This window comes from Peromyscus californicus, unplaced genomic scaffold (genome assembly GCF_007827085.1).
Source record: "Peromyscus californicus insignis strain IS unplaced genomic scaffold, ASM782708v3 Scaffold_3__1_contigs__length_106647218, whole genome shotgun sequence".
NCBI classification, from domain to species: Eukaryota; Metazoa; Chordata; class Mammalia; order Rodentia; family Cricetidae; genus Peromyscus; species Peromyscus californicus.
The window spans coordinates 104,999,143-105,020,003 of record NW_026294551.1 but is presented as its reverse complement, the minus strand read 5'-3'; the positions used below and the strand labels follow the sequence as shown (position 1 = coordinate 105,020,003).

Here is a 20,861-nt window from a genome sequence, read left to right as displayed (position 1 = left end):
TGATTCCTAATGATATTCTGCTATACTCCTAGATCATTGCCTTGCACAGTCATCATTAGAGAAGCAGCAGGTGGGAACAGATGCAGAGACCCACACCCAGACATCATGGGCCATGCAACCTAGGCTGGCCTTGAATTCCACCATCCTCCTGCCTCAGTCCCCAGGGTGCTGGTGTTGGAATTACAGGCAAGCATCACCACATCTACAAAAATTTCTAGTTTAAAAAAATTATTTATTTTTATTTTATGTGCATTGGTATTATGTCTATATTGGTGTCTGTTAATGTCTATAAGAGGATATTGGATCCTCTGGAACTAGAGTTACAGACAGTTGTGAGCTGCCATGTGGGTGCTGGGAATTGAACCTAGGTCCTTTGGAAGAGCAGCCACTGCTCTTAACTACTACTAACCCATCTTTCCAGCCCAACAATCTCTATTTTTTTTTTTAAACAGAGCTGCAAATAGCCTTCCTAATCAGCCAGCAGAAGGTGCCCAGGCCTACAGAGTCAGAGTCGACAGGCAGCTGTGCACAAGGGCTCTGAGCATTCTTTGGCCCTCTACCCAGAACTGTGCTTGATCTTGACTAGGAATGAAGCCTGTTTGCTTTTCCTTTAGTGTATGTGGAGCTACAGACATGAAATTGGACACACACACTCATCCCCCCAAACAGCCCCTTTCCCAGGTGCCTTCCCATGCCCATGCTCTGTTATAGCTCTGAAGCCAGACCGTCTGGGCTTCAAATCATGGCTTTATGAATACCTACTGGAGGACACTGGGCAGACTGCTCAAGCTCCCTGGTCTCAGCTTCCTCACCACAAGGGAGGCTTACACACTGGCACTTCACGGCTTTGTGCTGGGGTTAAATGGGGTAAGGCAGGAATGGCCGATCCACAGGGGCCATCCACAGTCTTGGGAAGAAAAGGTTCAGCAGTTTGCCGTCTTTATTCAAAGGGTAAAGCATCAAAAGAGAGCCAGTCTTCATACATTAGAAAGGGCTGTGCACGGACAGTCAAAGCAGAGGCAGCGACCGGGACACCACACTGGTGACCCAATTCAATCTATAATTAAACTTGTTTAAGAAATCATAAATCCCACTTCCAACTTTTGAGTTAAAAGGAATAAAAATACAGGAGATGACTCTTTGTTTGGATGCCCCAGATGCCACACACTTGTTGTTTTCAACAAATTGGTATTTCCAAAGGACAAGAGCTTTTCTTCTCCACCTCCTTTCATAAGATGTCGCAGCATGTAAAGACGGAACAACCGAGGATAGTGTGTTGATGACTTAGAATGTGGATTACTGGGCGCCAGACAGAAGCAGCAATTCAGAGCAAACCCACTTTAACCATCGATTCTATATAATGAAAAGCTTTTTTTGCCCACAAAGCTGAGGAAGATGCTGAATAAACACACACACACACACACACACACACACACACACACACACACACACACACACACCTCTCTTGAGATGTTCTCCAAGGCAACATGAAATCAAATTCTGCTGGAAAAACAAAAGGAAAGGCCAGAGTTGAGCCTCCTTCCTCCTGGTCCCTGCATCTCAACACTTCTCAGACCTGATGGGGCTGGATGAGATCGTTTCCAGTTCCTTGTGAACTAGGATTGCACCATAAAGCACTCAGACATCTGCAGGCCTACGGTCTGGTGATCGTCCACCAAAGGGACAGTCACTACTTGAGGACAGTATTGATGGTTGCCACTTTTTGTTTTTTGAGATCCACCTGCCTCTGCTTCCCCAGAGCTGGGATTAGGGCTGTGTGCCACCACGATTTGCTTGATGGCTACTATTAAGTAGGATATCTGCTCATATTATTTTAAGAAAACACCAAGAAAGGTGCTAGGATTTAAGCAAGTAAACCCAAGGGTAATTCCTTGTAATTTTTAGGTGCAAGGCTTTATATAAACAGCTTGTAACTATGATGCTGACCTAGCTTTTGAAGGTCTTTTAAGAGCTACCCAGGAGCTCATCAGTAAACTGGGTATCTACGATTTTGAACAACAAGAAAGTCAAAGGCAGCAAAAAGCTGCTGGGAAACAACGAACTTTCTCTTTGCAGCTTCCTGTTCCTTTAGCAAAGATTCTAAAAAATGTGTAAAAACAAACAAACAAACAAACAAAAAAACCAAAAAACCCGAGAAAACCAAACAACCGATGGATGGACCGGAAGGGTTCCACACCTGGAGACAGGTGAGACAATCAGGAAAGGTGGTGAGTCTTCACCCAGGACAGTAGAAACCCTCAGCCACGTTCAAGCCCGCTGCAGGCTGTGTGGCTGCTTATTCCCACATGAGCCACAGTGAATAGCTGACATGGGGAGCTGAGGGAACTGGAAGTCAGTGTGTTAAAGACTGTTTCACTAGGTTTAAAATGGTGGCTTTGAAAATTTAATTCTGAATGAAACACCCATCACAGCATGTGCTATGTTATGATTTTTGTTTTATGGAACAACAGAAAAGGGGGTGGAATTACACAGAGAAGAGACTGTGCACCGGAAGTAGAAGTGACCCACCCATGTCAAGGAGGTGGGAGTCACAGTGAACGCTCGGGTGAGTGCATCACCAGGCAGTTCTGTCCTCGTCCAGAAGGCAAATACATGTTATCCCTGGGACGAAGCAAGCAGCTCAGATTCCTTTTCGACCTTAAGCTTACTTTCTACTCTCCTCCCTATTTTCCATACCACCTAACAGAAGCCTCCAATAATCGACTGGGTCTTGAAGCGCTCAGTTCATTCAGGGCCCTGGACAGGACGACAGATCCTCCTGAGCTGTCCTCTACATCCTCCAATTTAACCAACCAAGGATCAGAAATACAGGAAACCAATGCATCTCTACCAAACATGCAGACTCTATGGTTACCCCTAGGACAGCAGAGGGGGAGAGCCCCTTACACACCACCTGTCCTGCATCAGTTGCTGTAAGCCACCTAGAGGTGGTCTGAAGTTCACAGGAGGCAGAGGTTATAAGAAGGACAGCAGCACCCAGACTTTGCACCATCAGAGGACCCTGAAAGCAATCGCCCATGGACACTGAGGGACAGGCAACTGTACTCTTAAGTACCAATAAATCACGATGTCAACAAGAAAGCTCAGTTCAAAGTGCTTTTGTTAAAGTCAGAGAAGACAGTATTTTTGCTACAAGGTCCACTTTTTAATCAGTTTGACGGCTGACACTGAGGAAAGTCACGTGGCAAGGCTAGAATTCATGTTGGCATCAGCTCTTGAGGTAGAAAACTTACTGCTTGTCACTGAACACCCAAACAGCTAGTACTCGAGTATCACGGTCTGCAGACGGCATGAAGATGTGGTGACAGAAAGGCCAGTCTAAATCAACCATTGAGACTGGTTTGTGGGTCTTAAGCATCTATGCATTTCTTTTGAATTCTTAGGATTCTCTGCACTGATCTTCCATTGATCTACAATCGTTTAATGTGACGGGGAAACCCACATCTAGAAAGCACCTGGACCTCCTCTGAGCTCGTCTGGTCCTCATTCAGGCAGGAGTGTGGGCATGGCAGAGATGGTGCGCTTCTGGTATGACGCTGGCGTCACTGACGTGTGGACGACGTCAGTGACATGTGGGGTAGGAGGAGGTCTGAAGACTCTCTGATGTGATTTGGGCTTAGAGTAGGAATTTGAAGGTCAAACATTGAGAAAATCAAGAATTCTGGGGAGTTCTTCATGACCTCATTAAATCTTGTCAACAAACAATTTTTGCCAAAGCACTGGTTTAAACAACCAAGTCACAGTACATGTACATATATGTGATGACCAGGAGACCAGTGAGCTGGCTTGTCCCTGTGAGTGGGAGGTGAAGAAGCTGAATATGGCTGGAGAGAATGTTAGGAACAGCAGCCCTGTCTCAGTTCTACCATACCGTGTGTAGACAGTGCTAGGAACACGATGGAGTATTTTTTACTGGCTTGAGCAGCAAACATCGGCTCCGCTTGCTTCACGTGGCGTAATCCCGCCACACTTTATTTAAAATGGAACACTGCAAGCCTAGCATAGGCAGGGCACAGAGGGGCGAGAACCAGCAGGGGGAGGTAAGGACACATCTCAGCCCAGAGCTCTGGGGGAAATCGTGGGGGATAGAGTGCCCATCCCAAAAGCCCTGGGGAAGAATGAACTGCTATGCAGTGATTAATGAACAGCAATCTGAACGCGGTCACTTTCTCACTCTGCCTCCAGACACCACGTCTGCATAGGCAGTGTGGAGGAAGTCGTGCAGCTGCTTGGCGTTTCCGGCATGCCCCAGGATGCTTGTGAGCCGCTCCTGGGACAGGGAGACCAACTCTGCGATGTTCTTCACTTGATTCATCAGGGAGCGACAGTTCTTGGCGTTGATCCCAGGCATCTTTAGCACGAAGTCTTGGGGCCCGGGGTTATACTTGTCTGACTCGGGCAGCGTTTCCGAGTCTGCAGTGATGGCCATGGCCATGGCCGCATCGGGCTGAGGCTTGTTCTGCTTCAGCTCCTCGAACAGCTCGGCCGTGGCATGAGGCGAGGGGCACCAGAGCAGCCGCAGGCGCGGAAAGTGCAGGGTGAGGAGTGTGAGCTTAGAGCTCACATCGCTGCTGCTCATATCCTGGAAGAAGGCACCGCGCGGCACCAGGGAGAAGGGCTTGCCCGCATCAAACTCGATGAGCAGCACTGGCCGCCGGTAGTAGCGTGACATGGCTAGGCACTGGCTGTACAGGCGGCCGCTGTGCAGCGAGCCAATGAGGTCGCTCACGCTTTTGCGTTCCACGCACAGCTCGGGTGTCAGGATGTAATCACCCACCTCCAGCGTCACTGGCTCGATGTCGATGCCCCTCCGATGGATCAGGGACGGCAGCTCACTCCGAAACTCACGCATGTCCACCACAATACTGGGCTGTGTGCCATTACGCTCCTGGCCACCTATGAAAAGGGTTATTTAGGTCATGTCACAGGGAAGAGTGCCCAGAGATGAACTCTGATAGATTTAAATCCGTTTCTGTTGTTAAACTCGCATGGATGGCTGTAACACTTTCTAATATTCCAAAAAATAGCATTTATAGAGAAAACAGAGGTAGTTTTCCCCAAATTAAATGCAACCAATAGGAAAGCTAGACTGGGCTGGCAGTTCATGATTTACAGTGGCACACAAACACCTCTGTTCTGGTTCCTCTCTGGTCCCTCACGGGAACACTGACCACATTTGTACTGGTCTTCTGTCTCCAGGTCTTATGCACAGTAAGGGCTAAGTGGCCTTCTGAGCTGCGGTCATCACCTTTGGGTCTAGAGACGGGCAAAGGCAAGAGGCTTGGAAGAGTTTCTTACACACTGAGGTGCGTACCTGGGGCCGTGGCTAGATTCTGAATTCAACAGGTGGGAGATTAAAGACTCCAAAACTTCATTTCCAACAGCCTCCAGAGGTGATAACGCTGTTGCTTTACGGACAACTTTATGTGGGTATGTGTGGTATATGTGCGTGTGTGTAGCTATGTTGAATCCCTTTGTGGAGGTCAGAGGAAGGTGATGAGCGTCCAATCTGTCCTTTTCTTCCATCGTATTCTCTGCAGGCAGGGTCTGTCACTGAACCTGGAGCTAGGCCAGTAGTCAGCAAGCCCCCAGGGATCTTCCTGCCCTTGCATAACACAGCAGCGGCGTGCAGTCCATCTGGCCATACTTAGCTTTTAACATCAGTGCTGGGAATTTGAACTCAGGTCTTTATACTTGAACAGCAAGCATTCCTACCCACTGAAGCATCTCCTCCACTTTAAGGGCACTTCTAAGTGTTAAAGGCTTTTATAGGCAGAATTATGCCCCCCAAGTGCCTGCACCCTAGTCACTGCTCACAGGGCTACCTAGCATGGTTAGAGGGCTTTGTGAATGGGATTCAGGTTAGTTTTCTGAGGCTGGATCACCCTGGGCCACTTGATGTTATGATTTGGATTAGAAGTGTCCCTAGAGGCTCAGTGTGTAATCAAGGCTTGCTCCTGCAGTCTTGCTCAGAGGGCTCTGACTTCATCGAGGACTAGTGCACAGACGAAGTCACAGTCGAATGGACTGCTAGGAAAGAGGGCCTAATCAGAGGAAGCAGACCACCGGGGCATGCCACTGAGGGGTGTCTTGCACGTACCCTCTGGTTTTTCTGTGTTTGCTGCCACAGATGAAAAGCTTCCAGTCACACACCCTTCCACCATGGTGGCCTGCCTCACCACAGGCCTGGGAACAACGAAGATGGCTGAGTGTGGACGGACACCTCTGGAGAGCAGGAGCCCAGTCAATCCTCCCCTTAAGCTGCTTCATCAAGAACCTGGGTAGACCCAGAGGCACACAGGAGAGGAAGGGGAGGCGCTAGGGTCAGAGAAGACAGCAGTGTGGTTTTGAAGGCCATGAGAACAAGGGAGGGGCCATGAGCCAAGAATGCAGGTCATCTCTAAGGCACTGGGACACACAAGGAAAGGGCTCTTCTGTGGACCGCTAGGAAGAAAACAGCCCTGTGAACACCCTGATGCTAGCTCAATGACATCCAGCTGGAATTCTGTCTAGCCTGCAGACCTGTAAGGAGGGCAATGTGTGTTTCAAGACACCATATTTGTGTAATGTTTTACAGTAGCAATAGGAAACTCAGATGGAGGCTTCCAAATGGCAGACCTCTAGGAAGCGCTTTATGTGTGGTAGGTACCTATGGCTTGACCTCCCTCCTTCACCCTGTCTTATGGGATGCAGTTCTTCCCAAAAGGTCACCAAGGTAGGCAGAGTTAAGAATCTGCCAAAAAAAAAAAAAAAAGGCACAGATGTTCTGAAGCAGTACTTCCCGGGGTGTGCAGTCCAAGGTCCTTCTCCATCAGACGCTCCCACCCACAGAAGCAGAGTTTTTATGTTTGAAGTCAGCAGGCCACAAGTGCACAGCACATGTGTGGAGATCAGAGGACAATTCTCAATAGGGGCTTCTTCTTTCCTGTTACCTAGTGGGACAGGTCAGGTCATTATGCAAGAACGTCTAACTTACCTCTGAGCCCTCTCTCCCGGCCCCTGACAAACACCTGACAGAGCAATGTAAGGGAGGAAGAATTTACTTTGGCTCAGGGTTTCTGTCCACAGGCAGCTGGCTCCATTGTTTCTGAGCCTGTGGCAGGCAGAGTGTCACAGGGAAGGCTCAGGCATGAAAGCTATTCACCTGAAGTCCACTGGACTCTGAATGCATCTGACCGCCTCAGAGGCTAGATCAGCTTTAACCCTCTCATGTCGCTTGGCTGACAGCAGCTGCTATGGGAAATGGAAGTTCTTGTGAATAAAGGTACACTTGGAATCCAGCAGGCCTTGGTAGCATGTCAAACATCTGGGACCAGAGAGATAGTAAGAAGCAGAAAATACTTCAGAGCAGGGAGGGCACATGTGTGCCCCAAGAAGTCCTAGCAATGTGTGGCCCTGAGAGGACAGGCAGAGGAAGTTAGGGAAAGCTCCCTTCAGCTTCTGTGTGAGTCTTCTGGCTTCCCTGCGTTATAGAACTTACCCATCTCTCCCAAGGCTTGACTGGTAGAATTCATCTGGAATCTTCCTCAATCATTTCCTTTTCTTTATATTTATTATTTGAGTGTGCCTGCATGAGTTTCTATACACCACAGAGAGGCCACAGGATGGAGCTGAAGTTACAGGCAGTTGTGAGCTGCCTGATATGGGTGCTGGGAACTGAACTCAAGTTCTCCGCAAGAACAGTCAAGCACTCCTCACAGGTAAGCAATCTCCCTAGCCTGTGTTTTTAAGAGTTTATCTAGAAAAACTCAGCTATGCAGCTCTGGGGCTTCACAGCTTCCTCTAAGGGCAAAAGTGGCGCTAGGCCAGGGCAGGACTTACCAGCTTTTCGAGTGTCAGTGGGAGCATCTGTGGACACTGTGCCTCTTGCTAAGTCCAGGTTGGTTTCATCTCTGCCTTCTCGTTCTTCAGGGACAACCATGCTAGCCTTTTCCCTGGGGGAACAAATATCATAAGCATCACTTGACTAATCTCAACATTCTCAATGAATGCTGTGGGATGTCTTTCTGTATGCTATGAATATGTGCTGCTATGATTGGTTAATAAAGGAGCTGCTCTGATCTATGGCAAGTCAGGATATAGCCAGGCAAGAAATCCAGGAGAGAGACAGGAAGAAGAAAGGAGAGCCAGAGGAGACGCCATCCTGTCGTTCAAGGAACAGCATGTAATGGCACACAGGTAAAGCCATGGAACACGTGGCGACATATAGATTAATAGAAATGGGCTGAGTTTAGTTATAAGAGATACCTAGCAAGAAAATTGAGCCATAGGCCATGGCCATGCAATTCATAATTGATATAAGCCTCTGTATGTTTACTTGGGTCTAAGGGGCTACAGGACCGGGCAGGACACAGGAAAACTTCAGCTATAGATGAATCTTTTGAAAAGTCTAATCTCTAAGGTGATCTACACGCAGACCAGGGGTGCACACCTGTAATCCTAGCACTCAGAAGGCCGAGGTAGGAGGATTGTCTATGGCACTGACTGTAATCATAAAAGTGAATGCAAGAAATACATTAGAAATGAATAAGCAAATGGGAAGAATTGAGCAGGAAGTCACTTAGCTGGGCTTCCCTTCCTCACCCTCCGGAATTCAAGTAAGAAGCTCTTTTGGTTTCTATCTTGTGACTGAGTTTTGCCTGAGCCTGCTGCAAGGCTAAGGCATTATCAATATTGAGAAACAAATCATTTAAGGTCAGATATTTTTCAGGGTCATAAGTAGGGAGGGTTCAGTCAATGATTAAGAAAATGAAAACAGACACGATAGGACTCTGACTGGAAACCTCCAGGTGGGAGGCCCCATCAACACCATCAGTTTCAAAGGAGAATCAATGTCAATATAAGAATAAAATTTCTGTCAGGGACCAGAGCAGATAACCAACATCTGGGGAAAGAGACGGGAACAGCAGCCACGTCTCGTGGGTTTGCTTGGAAGCATTATGGAGTGCTCCCTGTTCTGTGTTAGGAGCTCAGGATATAAAAATGATCACAGGGCTGTCAAGATGGCTCAGTGGGTAAAGGTGCTGGCCACTAGGCCTGACTATCCAAGTTCAAGCTCCAGAACCCACTTTGGTGGAAGAGAACTGACTCCTGCAAGTTGTCCTCTGACCTCCACATAGTGCACATGCACACATGTATGAATAGAGGCACAGGCATGCATGAAAACAAATAAACAAATGTAATTAAAGATGACCATATAACCCTTCCAGTCTTCAGATTAACCCAGTATCTCACACACACATGGGTAAGGAGACCTGTGTCACCTGCCAAGACTTGACCAGACATCATTATGTCAAGTAAGTCCCCAACTCACCATACTGAGTTAGAGCTCCTCTATCTTTGAAACCACTGGACATGTGTGACAGTCAACTCATGAGACTGTATGTACTCACTGTCTGATATATGCCTGATGTGACAGAACATGCATACCTGGACCTTTTCTCTCGAGGCTTGCAGCAGAGCTGAGGAAGTAAAGCAACCATGAACAAACCCACAGAACTGACAACTTCAGCAGAGACTGGGGCTGGAGAAGACAGATGGAGCTGCTAAGATGAATGTGTCTGCACCAGGGTCAGAACAACACTCACTTCCCAGAGATGAAATAGAGCAGGACTCCACTTAAACACTGCGAAGAACAGAGTGTGTGTGATCTATGCGGGCACATGTGTGCCACAAAGTATAATTTGGAACCCTACATGGTGTGGAACAACCCACGAGTACAGAGCTGTTGCTAGTCCAGCATGTGGGGACGGACAAGGCCTTGGCTGGTCTCCTCACTGTCCTGTAGGCCAGGTCAAGGGCTCTGTGACATAAACCTTTGCCCAGCAGCATCTCCTGGCCACACCCAATGGACCTGAGAGGACGGCCAAGAACACCAGCAGATCCTTTTTATTTCTACCACTTTCACATGGAGGTCATACGGTGGGGGAGTGGGCGCACCCCAGCTTCCTGATGAATCTGCTATATGTAGGTAGACAGAGATCTATTGGCAGTGTGACCTGGAATAACTCAGTGGCTCCTTGCCTCAATCTTTTTTTTTTTAATCTGTAAAATGGAAATAATGCCAATAGTCTACTTGAAAAGGCTGACTACAGGATGCATGGAATGTAGTAGGAGTAGTTCCCGGTTATCCAGGGTCACACTAAGAAGCTAAAGGTCTGCTTTCAAAGGAAGTTGGCACTGTTTCCACTTCTGAGAAAATTTACACCCCAGAAAGGAACTGGTAACCATAAAGAAAGCAAGTCTTGCTGAGCAGGTGCAAATTCGTTTAACAGACATTTACTACAATCACAAGCACCTGTCTCTTACCGGCATCACTCAACACAACTACTCTAGCAGCCCTGTGACAGAGAGTTAAAATCCTAGACCTCTTTCCACTTTTCCCTCAGGTACTGACGTCTTCTATTGTTGCTTTAATATTTTCAACGACATTTTTCTTACTATGTAGCCTAGGTTGGCCCGGAGTGCTGGGATTTTCAGTGATATGTGAATAGCTCTAATAAAGATGTAATGTGGAAAGGAAGAGTCGAGGAGTCTCTGGACGGTGTCTAGGCAAGCCCTCTTCGGCAAAGTCAAGTGATCTTGACCCTTCACTGTGAACCGCTGACCCGTCCAACATCTTGCCCTTACTCTCCAGCAATTGAATCTACTTAACTCTCCGCCAGCTAAGCAGTCCTTGTTCGCTGCCAGTCCGCCTGATTCATTCCTCCCTGGTCATTTTAAACAGCAGCCCAGCTTTTTTTCTTACATCCCCCATGGAGGTCTTGGCAAGAGTCTGTTCTCCTCCTGTCACAGTAAATTTTCTCCTGATTCAGGCAAAGTGCAAATGCCCTGCTGGCAATGTACCCCAAATGCTGCTTTGCATTTTTAAAAAACAAACACCACTCAAATTCCTCAATCTTCTTGGAAAGTAAGAGTCCTAAGATGCTGAAGAGTGTAACCACTTAACTGCTGTGCAAAGTAGAAGACGATTTATACTGAGTTTAGAAAAAAGTGATGCTAAGTTTTAGGTGAAATGCCATTAAGATGGATGTGTATTTTCTTGTGGGCTGGGAATTAACTCAGGACACAAACATGCTACACAGATCCTCTACCCTGATGATGCCCCCATCCCTGATGAACAGAATCATTTGTACAAGCCAGGAAAGGCATGGCGGTGCACAACACATTGCTACTATTGACTCCAAGAACCCTTTTATCAATTAGGCTCCTTGATGAACCAGGCAAGAGGCAGCAGCTGCAAGATCCAAGTCTGGAGCACAAAGCCCATCCCCTAGGGGACTCTAGTCTCATAGCCTATCAGCTCCTTGGAGACAACAAGGTGTGGGAGAAGCATTAACTGAGCAGGGTACAGTTGCTAAAGCTTGGCAAAGTTCCAAGAAAGGTCTGCATGCTCAAAGCTGGGCCGTGGCTAGGTCCTGGAGATGAGCACTGAGCCTGTGGAACAGTACTTGGCGAGAGTTGCTGTGCCCAAGGCCTTGGGTCACAGGTACAAGTGCTAACTGTGACTGGTGGTGAATGCCTGATGCTGCTCTGGCAGGCTGCAGTTGGAGAGATGAATGTCAGTCACATGGGTGCTGTGTCTATGGGACTGAGCTGCAACGAAAACTGTGGATGTCAAGGCTGGATGAGTGTCCCTGCTGCCATGTCTGCATGTGCTGAGACACACGGTGGTAGAGATGAGTGCACCTCCACGATTCCAGGCGACACCTTCCTGCATGTTTCCTTAACTTCACTTTTCCCTGCTGAGTCTCACCTGTGTCCTTTCTCTGTGACAAACTTAATTGTGAGTCCTTCTAAGCAGATCACTGACTGGAGAGTGACCTTGGGGACCTTGACACAGGAAAACCAATGATCTAATAAGGATACTTCAGTTCTAGGTGTTCATTTGTGGTTTGGTGACAATTATTTTGATCAGAGAAAAATAAGATAAAGGATATTTTTATAACAATAAAAGAACCCTAGGGAGGTGCTGGCCCAGACCTGATGGTGCCACATCTCTGACCCGTCTCCTAAACATCTCTCACATTTGGCCCTCCTCTTCATTAACCTATCTTTGCTGCCACCTTCTCCCAGCAGACAACTGCATTCCCCAGTTGTTTTTCGTAGACATCTCTACAAATGCATGAGCCTCATACTACCTAGAATGTGTAGTACTGCCACAGAGTCCTAAGGCTCCAGGCCTTTTGAACCTCTGGGCTCTCCCACACACCTGCTCAACGTGATCCCTTTCTCACTGCATTTGCGTGGACGAGATGCTCAATACGTAACTTCACTGTTGGAGACTCAGTAGCTGAAGGTCTAGAGAACAGAAAGGAGGCTCTGTGAACTGTGACTAAGAAGAGGTTGTCTGTATAATAACTGTTGTTGTAATACTACATCTGAAATAGCTTTTCAACACATACACATACACACACCTCACAATACATAACAGAAACAATCCCATAGTGCATTTCCATAGGCTAAGAGGATGGAGTAACAAAACTGTATGGCTAGCAGCTTCAAGGAAACGCCACTATTCGAGAAGATAACAAAGGGAAGGGTGTTATCTACACACCATGCTAAAGCCCTTCAGTGGGACCAGAGGCACCAGCCTATAAAAACCCATTTCTAGACATGCCTGTGCCGGGCTACCCTGGGTACACAGATGCTGAGCACCCACAGCCAGCCTTGGAGGACACTGTCCACTCTGAGATTCTGTCTAGCTCAGTGTCAGGCTTACTGACACTGTACACTGCCAATGTCCAAGGCACGCAAAGATGTAGGCCATCTTTCTTTGTCTGGCCTAGGCTTTCTCTGGCTCAGTACTATGATGCCCAGTCTAACTGGCTTCTTAGTCCCTTGGGTCATCAGTTCACTGCAGTCTATTGATATGACTCCTGGTAGGTCACCTGATCTCCCCAGGTACTTAGGGGTGAGAGGTCGACAGCCAGTTTGTGACTGTTCCATAACCAGCTCCTGTTAAACTGAAAAGCATTTTCTACCAGGATTGGCAATATGACACCCACTCTCAAAACCATACACACATTGAGAAAAACAGCACACCCTTAAAAAAAATACCACCTTAGAGTGATTTTAGTTATAGTGGTCAGAACTGGGGGTGGGGGTGGGGGTGAGACATAAAATACTTCCCAACTACCCACCTGCAGACAAGCAAGATTTTATAAGGAGGGAAAACCTGTAATTCAAAAAGAAGGCCTCTTGAGCAGAGGGTACAGGGTTGGAGAGCTTCCCTTCTAGACCAGTGTTCTATGATGCGTCTGGTGCTGCACATTATGAGTAAAAAGCAGTTTCCCTCACACATTTCTGGTATGAAAAATCTGAAATTGAAAACATTATGAAGTGCAGAGTGTTTGGCTGGTCAACGCAATAGCACAGGGGAAGCTCATGTCCAGCCCGTGCTGAAGGAACCTACACACACGCCCAACTTGTCGCCTTCTACCTACCACCTGTTCAGGACTGGATCCCCTCACTAACACATCTTATCACATACATGGAAATATTACAGAATTTGAAATCCTTCTAGTTCCAAGGATTTCAGGTAAGGGATACAACTTAGAGTCTACTCACTAAACTCGCATTAAGCAACTGCAGGGGTAAGGGAGAGGGAGGACAGTGTGTGTGAGGCAGACCCCAGGTATCAGCCATCCCCAGCTCACCAGTCTTCTCCCCTCCCCTTTTTCCTGCCCTCTCTTCCTGGGGGGATGTCCCATATTTCCGCCGGAGAAGCCACTGGCCCTCCACTGGCCCTCCACTGGCCCTGGGAAGGGCTAAGCTAAGCAAGGCTCCGGTGGGCCACCCACCTCACCTAATGAGCTTTTCAAATGCCTCCTTTTCTTTGCGCAGAGCCGTCAGGTAGCGCTGTTCTTCCGTGGAGCCTCCATATATAAGAAAGTAAACCCTGTGGGTGAAGACAGAGCTTTTTTAGGTTGCAAAACTGTAATTCTTAATCCTTGGAAGGACTGCACAGTGACTTGTCTGAGAACAGTAGCCCTGGACGCTCAAGTAACAGCAACCCAAGGGAGAGTGAGGCCCCGCTCAGCACACAAGGCTCAGATGGAGCTACACGAAACCCACCTGCTAAGGGTTGTAGGGCTGCTACCCAGTGAGCTGCTTTTCCTTTTCATCACGTGGAGGAGCACCGTTCAGGTAAACACTGAAATCTAACTAGAGGACAGAAGCACTCTTTCCTCCTAACTATAAACATACAGAAAAGAGACCCACAAATCTCTTCGAGGCTTCTTTTTTCAGCTTTTTTCTTTGTACTTCTGCCAAACCATACCTTAAAAGTTGGACAATCATCATTAGAACCAGCTTAGGGAAATTCAATGCTAGCAACAAGTAAACACATCAAACATTTAAGACCTTTCCCCTCACAGTACTTCCTCAGTTCCCTTTTCTCATGTCACAACAGAGTGGAGTCAGAAATGTTTTATATAAATACATGGGTAGTATCAGGAATCTCTTTTTTTTTTGGATGTATTTTGTCTCTAAAGGGCTTTGCTCTGGGGCTAGAGAGATGGCTTGTTGGTTAAGAGTGCTTCCTGCTCTTGCAGAGGACCAGAGTTCAGTTCTCAGCACCCACACTGGGTAGTTTATAGCTGCCTGTAACTCCAGCCTTCCCCACCCCCAACCCTCTATCTTTGGTGACTGGTGCATACATACACATACATCATTTAAAATAGTGTTTAAAAAAACCAGAGAGCTTGCTTTTTCTCATTTGTGGCTAAGGCTGAGTTAAGCACTTCATGCTACCTCTACTTTACTCCATTACAGATATTCCCTTTAAGCCTGCTTTACTTTTAGCACAAACCTTCCCAGACTACCTGACTTCGAAGCATACAGAGGGGAAAGGTCACAGGGGAGGGGGGGCCGTGAGTTAGGAGATTTCAGCTGCCCCATTGAATGTGTCATGTGGATGAAGCCAAATCAACTTCCATTTCTGGGCCTCAGTTTCTCACTGACAGAGCAAACAGCTGAATTCCCAGGTCTCTTCTGCTCATGACATTTGATTTCAAACAGGACAGTGTTCTGTTCTTGGGCAAGAAGTTTGGTGCACGAACACTACCCGGGAGCTGATGGCTAGCAGGCTGAGCAGGACCAAGCAGCAATGCCTTCATCCCCGGGCTCCGTCTGAGGCATGCCTCTGCTCTGCAAAGCTGCCTTAGTTACCCTGCTACAAAGGTTTCTCTTGGCTCTGTTTCTGGTTCAGACTGAGTTCAGGATATGAATTTTGACGTTTATTTCCCCGTAGCTAGCTGGAGAGTGAGAACACTGTGTTCTTTGGGAGGCATCACTTTCTCATCTGAAAGATTGGTAGATTTTTAAGAGATATTTCTAGAAACCCAAGAAAACTTGGTACAGGAATTCCTGACTTTCGTTTTATAAGAATGAAATCTAGAGTCACTTCCTAACATCTGTAAGCTGTGAGATGGCGAGGTGGCTCAGCAGGCAGGGGCTTCCTGTCTGGGTGCGATCCCTGGCGCCCACAAAAGGAGGGAAGGCATTAACTAACTCCTGCAAGTTGTCATGGTGTGCACACAGCCACACACATAATGAAGAAAGTTTAAAACTTTACAGTGTTTTAGAAGATTAATAACATTTGGCTAAGTCATTAGCATATTACCTTTGATATTACACAGGACGTTATAAATTTCCCAGACTTTACAGATATCGTACCCTGTAAGCAACACACTCAGACATAAAGAAAGAATATGAGCAGGGCAGGAAAAACGCCAGGGGTTCTGGAATCTTGCAATTTAGCAGGGGTGGCCGGACTTCCTCACGGAGGGAGCGCTTCCTCCCATTCATCACAAAGCAGCGTCAAACCAACCTCCAGGGGCCTGACGGTAAGAAACCACCACGCAGGCCAAACACCTCTTGTCCTAAAGCCCGCAGAACCGCCGAGCAGGACTTGCCTCAGCGGTTTCCCTGGCCTGCTGGCCCTGTAGATCTCCAGCTGCCTGACAAAGGTGAGCTCCGCGTCGTACAGAACCACGTATCTGGGCTCCACCTCGTGCAGTACCCGCGTCAGGGCATAGGGGTCGCTGCACCCCAGAAGCGGATGGATGATGGTCAGGGGCTCTTTCAGGACGCCATAGGCTGCATCAGATGACAAATTTAAATCAAAAGCTTCATGCTCAATCTCTTGCCCGCAGCCTCCTGGGCTACTGGCGGCGTGTCTGTACGGGCCTTCCTCCGCAGCCCCGTCCTCTGGTGGCTCCTCAGCAGTCCCCATCACTTGCGTCAGAGTCAGCTCTCGCTTCTTCCTTTTGGGGGGCCCTTTTTTGGTGGAGGCGCGTTCTTTGTTTTGAGTGTCTTTGGGTCTCTTGTCAGATTTCATAGTTCTCTTTGGGCCGTCCCCCTTCCTAAAATTCACCCACACTTCTTCGGCTTTGCTGTCCTTCTCAAAGGTTTTCCTGTACAGCCGCAGCAGGAAGGCCTCTGGTCCCATGGTCAGGCAGTCCCTCAGCTGGCAGCATGTGCGCTCATCGCTCGCACAGATCAGCACCTGGCCTGCAATCAGAGAACGCATGCTTGCTTGTTTACTCCCGTTCTCGGCTCATTTGGGTCGCCCTGGGTCCCCTGTCCCCTTCTATGGGAAGGCATCTTGCTCTTGTTAAAGAACCCAATTTACAAATTGTTCAAAAGGGGGCTTGGGCCCTAATCCCACACTGTCACCTCTGGACTGATTCATGGAATGACGCCGCCGAAGCCAGAATTGTTTAGTCTAACAGAAGCAGAGCCAAGGTACAATGGAGGCTTTGACGAAGCTTCTAAGGACTAATTTTCTAGAGGCTCCTAGATGCCAAAATACATTCCAAGTGGATTATATATTCAAATGTCAAATCTTAAATCATAAGAAAGGATGGCCTGTCTTCACCCCCAAGATGGAGGTGATTTTCTAGTCTTAAAAGTAGAAAAATAGTTCTCAGAGAAGATTGCATCTAAAGGTTGATTTTTAGAGCAACAAAAACAGCATTAGAAAGTCTGGAGACACAATCAGCGGATCAATATCACTATCCTAACTAAGAAGGAGCAGAGAAACTGCTGTAGTTTAGAGACAGCTGAGAGCAGGGGCTTATTCAGAACAAAATTTATGATGTCTTCTCAAATTAATAAAGTTGCGGTGTATGTGTAAAGCATGTATACAGACATACAAAAATATGGAGAATTTCCAGTTAGTTAGCTAAGTATAATGAAAATGGACTATATAAAAACCAGTGCGTGGGCTGGAGAGATGGCTCAGAGGTTAAGAGCACTGACTGCTCTTCCAGAGGTCCTGAGTTCAATTCCCAGCAACCACATGGTGGCTCACAACCATCTGTAATGAGAACTGGTGCCCTCTTCTGGCCTGCAGTCATACATGCTGTGTACATAATAAATAAATCTTTAAAAAAAAAAAAAAAAAAAAAAAAACAAAAAAAAACCAGTGCGTAACAAGCCTATAATCCCTGCACTTAGGAGGTAGCAGCAGAAGGACCGTTCCAAGTTCAATTACAAGACAGGTTTCCAGTTAGCCTCTTGAGAGCTGTGTAATCACAAACACCCCTCAGGTTTTTTTAAAGCTTTGATTACATTCATTTTATTTATTTAGTGTGTGTGTCTAGGTCAGAAACCCTGTTCTCTCCCTCCATCATGTAGTTTCCAGGGAACGAACTTAGGTTGTCCAGTTTAGCAGCAAAGGCCCCCTCCTAACGCTTTGAGTGTAAGCTTTGGGGGGCCATATGCCTAGCTGGCCTTGGCTGCAGGCCAAGGGCTGGGCACATCCAAATGACTTTAACAATGTAAAATAGAAAATGTGAAAGAAACCGGAAGGAAACATACTGACGTCAGCATTGCATCATCTGGGGTTGGGAATCTTGCCCCACCCTCACTGCATCAGTCTTCACTTTATCAGAGAGCACGTGACCCTGGGTCTCAGACCACAGTGCTGTAGGTTCTGGGTAATTATCACCAGGATTTACTAATATAAGGAATGCCTTTTCAAAAAGATTTACTTTTTTATTTGTGCATGTGCCCAAATTCGAGTGTGAACATACAGACACTTTGGAGGCCAGAAGGCACTAGATCCCTGGAGCTGGAGTTACAAGTGGCCGTGAGCTGCCTGACGTGGATGCTGGGACTGAACCTTCAGCCTCTCCAAGAGCAGTGAGTGCTTGTAACTGCTGAGCCATCTCTCCAGCCTCTTCAGCAACTTTAGACACACTAAGCACTTAGGTTAGTGCACAAACTAGCCGGTTTCACTGTGGCACTCCATAGTGTCATGACACTTTGTCCTCCTTTCCCGTGCGCTCCATGTCACCCCGCTTGCCTTTATTACTTGGCAGTTCAAAGATTCAGTTAGTTTTCAAACATGTAGATCTACTCTTTCTCTAGTTTTATTTTGAATTGACAGTTCTGGCTTAGTCTACTGTGCTCATCTGTTAGCATGTTCCTGTTTGAAGGTAGAAGGCTTAGAACTTGGAATTTTTTTTTTTTTTTTTTTTTGGTTTTCTAGGGCTCAGTTAATAGAGGCATTTAAGCTTCTTTGGAAAGATACTTGGCTGGGGATATAAAACAGAAAAGCCACCAGCCGATTCCTTGGAGATTCTAGATTTAAAACCTGGCGAGTATACACATGGGAATTAGCTGAATCCTAAAGAGAGGTCCCGAGAAGCCAAGCAGTGAAGGCTGTGCTTGGTGAGTAGCCTTGGGAGCCAGCTGATGGATATCTAATGTCGGGGTGCTGTGTGGGGTCTGGTGGCACCTGCCTGGAAAATCAGAATGTCAAGGCCAGCCTCAGAGGGACAGCAAGCTCAAAGCCACTCTGGGTCAATAAGATCTTGTCTCAGAAACAAAAACAGAGATTCAGCCAATGTCACCATCTCCCCTTTGCTCTTACCTGGGCCACCAAGGGCTTCACTCTCCTTATTCTCTGCTTCGATTTCTTTTAGGACTTCACTTAATGCCTCCCACTTTGGGTTGCTTTCTAGGACCAGTTCCTTTTTTGTTTCTGTATAGAAATAAAATATAACCGCATCCTGTGTGATGTTTAGTCAAAACCATGCCAAAGGCTTTCCCACAACAAAAAACTAGCACCGCTAGGAAAGGACATGTCCTTGGGCCTCTACCATGCTACACAGGAGCTGCCGCCCTGGAAAAGCCTGCTGACAGGTCTGCTGGGGTGTGCAGAGGTGATGGGATGCATGGATGGGCTGTGTGCATGGCCGACAGAACCGGTGCTCTGTTGCCACTTGGGACACTGTACATAAGCAGCTACGCAAAGCAAGGAATAGGTGCCATCAGTATTTATTATTTCTAATATGCCCGTGCTTTCTACAATCCCGAACATGGCTAAAAACAGGTAACTTTTTCTTCAAGTATTCAAACAGATTATGAAAACACTGTTTTGAATAGATCTTTAGACGAGGCACAAACAAGCATTAACTATCCCATTCCAAGCCTCAGACTCTTCCTAGGTAGAAACTAGAATAAAACCTACAGTTACTTCTCTCTAGTGTATTTATAATCTTTAAAAGTTGCAAAGAATGCTAAAATGTTTCATTAAGACTTTACATGCCCCAAATAGTAATGGTTGAAATGTTTCTTATGTAGCAATAAGAACACTCTTGACTGATGTCTGGCCTTTGACATTGGTGTTCTCTGGCGATGGATCACATCCTGGTTTCACTGTATACTCCTCCCACACACTACATGCATTTATATGCAGAACAGAAGATTTTAAATTTGCTTTAAGCTGACACCTGCTTCCATACCAGTGTAAACAGAGAAGTGTTTTAAGACCCCACCTTGCCCTTCTGCACTCGACACCTTTTCAGACATTTTGGCCTTTTTGTTCAGTCTGGCATCTGGAACTCGATAAACTCGTGCACGAGCATTCACAAACATGGAGGTGCTAGCATCCAGGAAAAGCCAACCTAATACAATGGTTAAAAAAAAGGGCTTCAATTAGTGGTAATTTTAAACACTCTAATGGGCACAAAGACCACATAGACCACTGGCTGCCATCTTGCTTTCACAGCAACTGTGCCTCAGTTTCTCTTACTGCTGTGGCCTCTACTTGACTAGACCAGTGGTTTTCAAAGTGTGGCCCAGGAACTCCTTTAGGACTCCCCAAGAGGTTTTCATGGGGTATGAGATATCAAAACTTTCCTTATAATAACTCTAAGACAATTGTGCTGACATTTCCAAGGATGGTAGTGAGAAACTCTACTGGTAACTCTGAATAACCCAAGGCAGTGGTACCAAGTGCCACCAACGAATGAATCCTTTTCTCATGTACCTTTGTAGTTCATTACTTTTGTATGTATACAATGCTGGGGAATAGTACATGTGCTAGATATGTGCTCTAGCATGGAGCTCTATCCCCACTTCTGTATTTTGTTATTTAAGAATGTCCCAAAGAAGCAGTAAAAATGATTAATTGCATATAACTTGACTCCAGGACTCAAGGGTCTTGAGTGGTTAGCACGACAGTCGCTGTCCACGCACACACCTCCAAACAAACCTCTCAAGTCTCTGACACTAGCAGGTGAACCCATCCCTTGGGGTCGCTTTGAGTAAAATTAATTTTAAGTTCCTAACAACTAAACTTCCAGAACATAACCTATTTCCAAGTTGGAGACTGTCTGTACTACAAAGTCTTTTCTGGAAATAAAACTGCCAGGAATGGATATGAATATTTATTACACAGAACAGAAGTTAAGTAGGCGGGAACATTAGCTTTCAATAAAGCTTTACATCCTTGTGCAGTGAACATGAGATGCAATTTATAACACGCAGTTGAATAGAGCACTCCTCCCATTGACACTTGATTCCAACCAGCTCCTAGAATAATA

General features: G+C 46.7%; 1 protein-coding gene across 2 annotated transcripts in view; it reads right to left on the bottom strand.

Moving 5' to 3' along the window:
* Window positions 1–922: 922 nt before the first annotated feature.
* The window catches only part of Ercc4 (ERCC excision repair 4, endonuclease catalytic subunit), a 35,065-nt gene continuing 15,126 nt past the window's right edge, over window positions 923–20,861 (bottom strand). Inside the window, exons 6-12 of one of the 2 annotated variants that reach the window (XM_052759552.1) lie at window positions 19,812–19,940; window positions 18,905–19,015; window positions 15,939–16,536; window positions 13,829–13,921; window positions 13,164–13,340; window positions 7,843–7,955; window positions 923–4,917 (exon numbers count right to left, since the gene is read on the bottom strand). In XM_052759552.1, the coding sequence (XP_052615512.1) occupies window positions 4,184–4,917; window positions 7,843–7,955; window positions 13,164–13,340; window positions 13,829–13,921; window positions 15,939–16,536; window positions 18,905–19,015; window positions 19,812–19,940 (1,955 nt within the window). In that variant the 3' untranslated portion in view covers window positions 923–4,183. The remainder of the gene's footprint in view (window positions 4,918–7,842; window positions 7,956–13,163; window positions 13,341–13,828; window positions 13,922–15,938; window positions 16,537–18,904; window positions 19,016–19,811; window positions 19,941–20,861) is intronic. The other variant, XM_052759551.1, reaches the window with a different exon arrangement.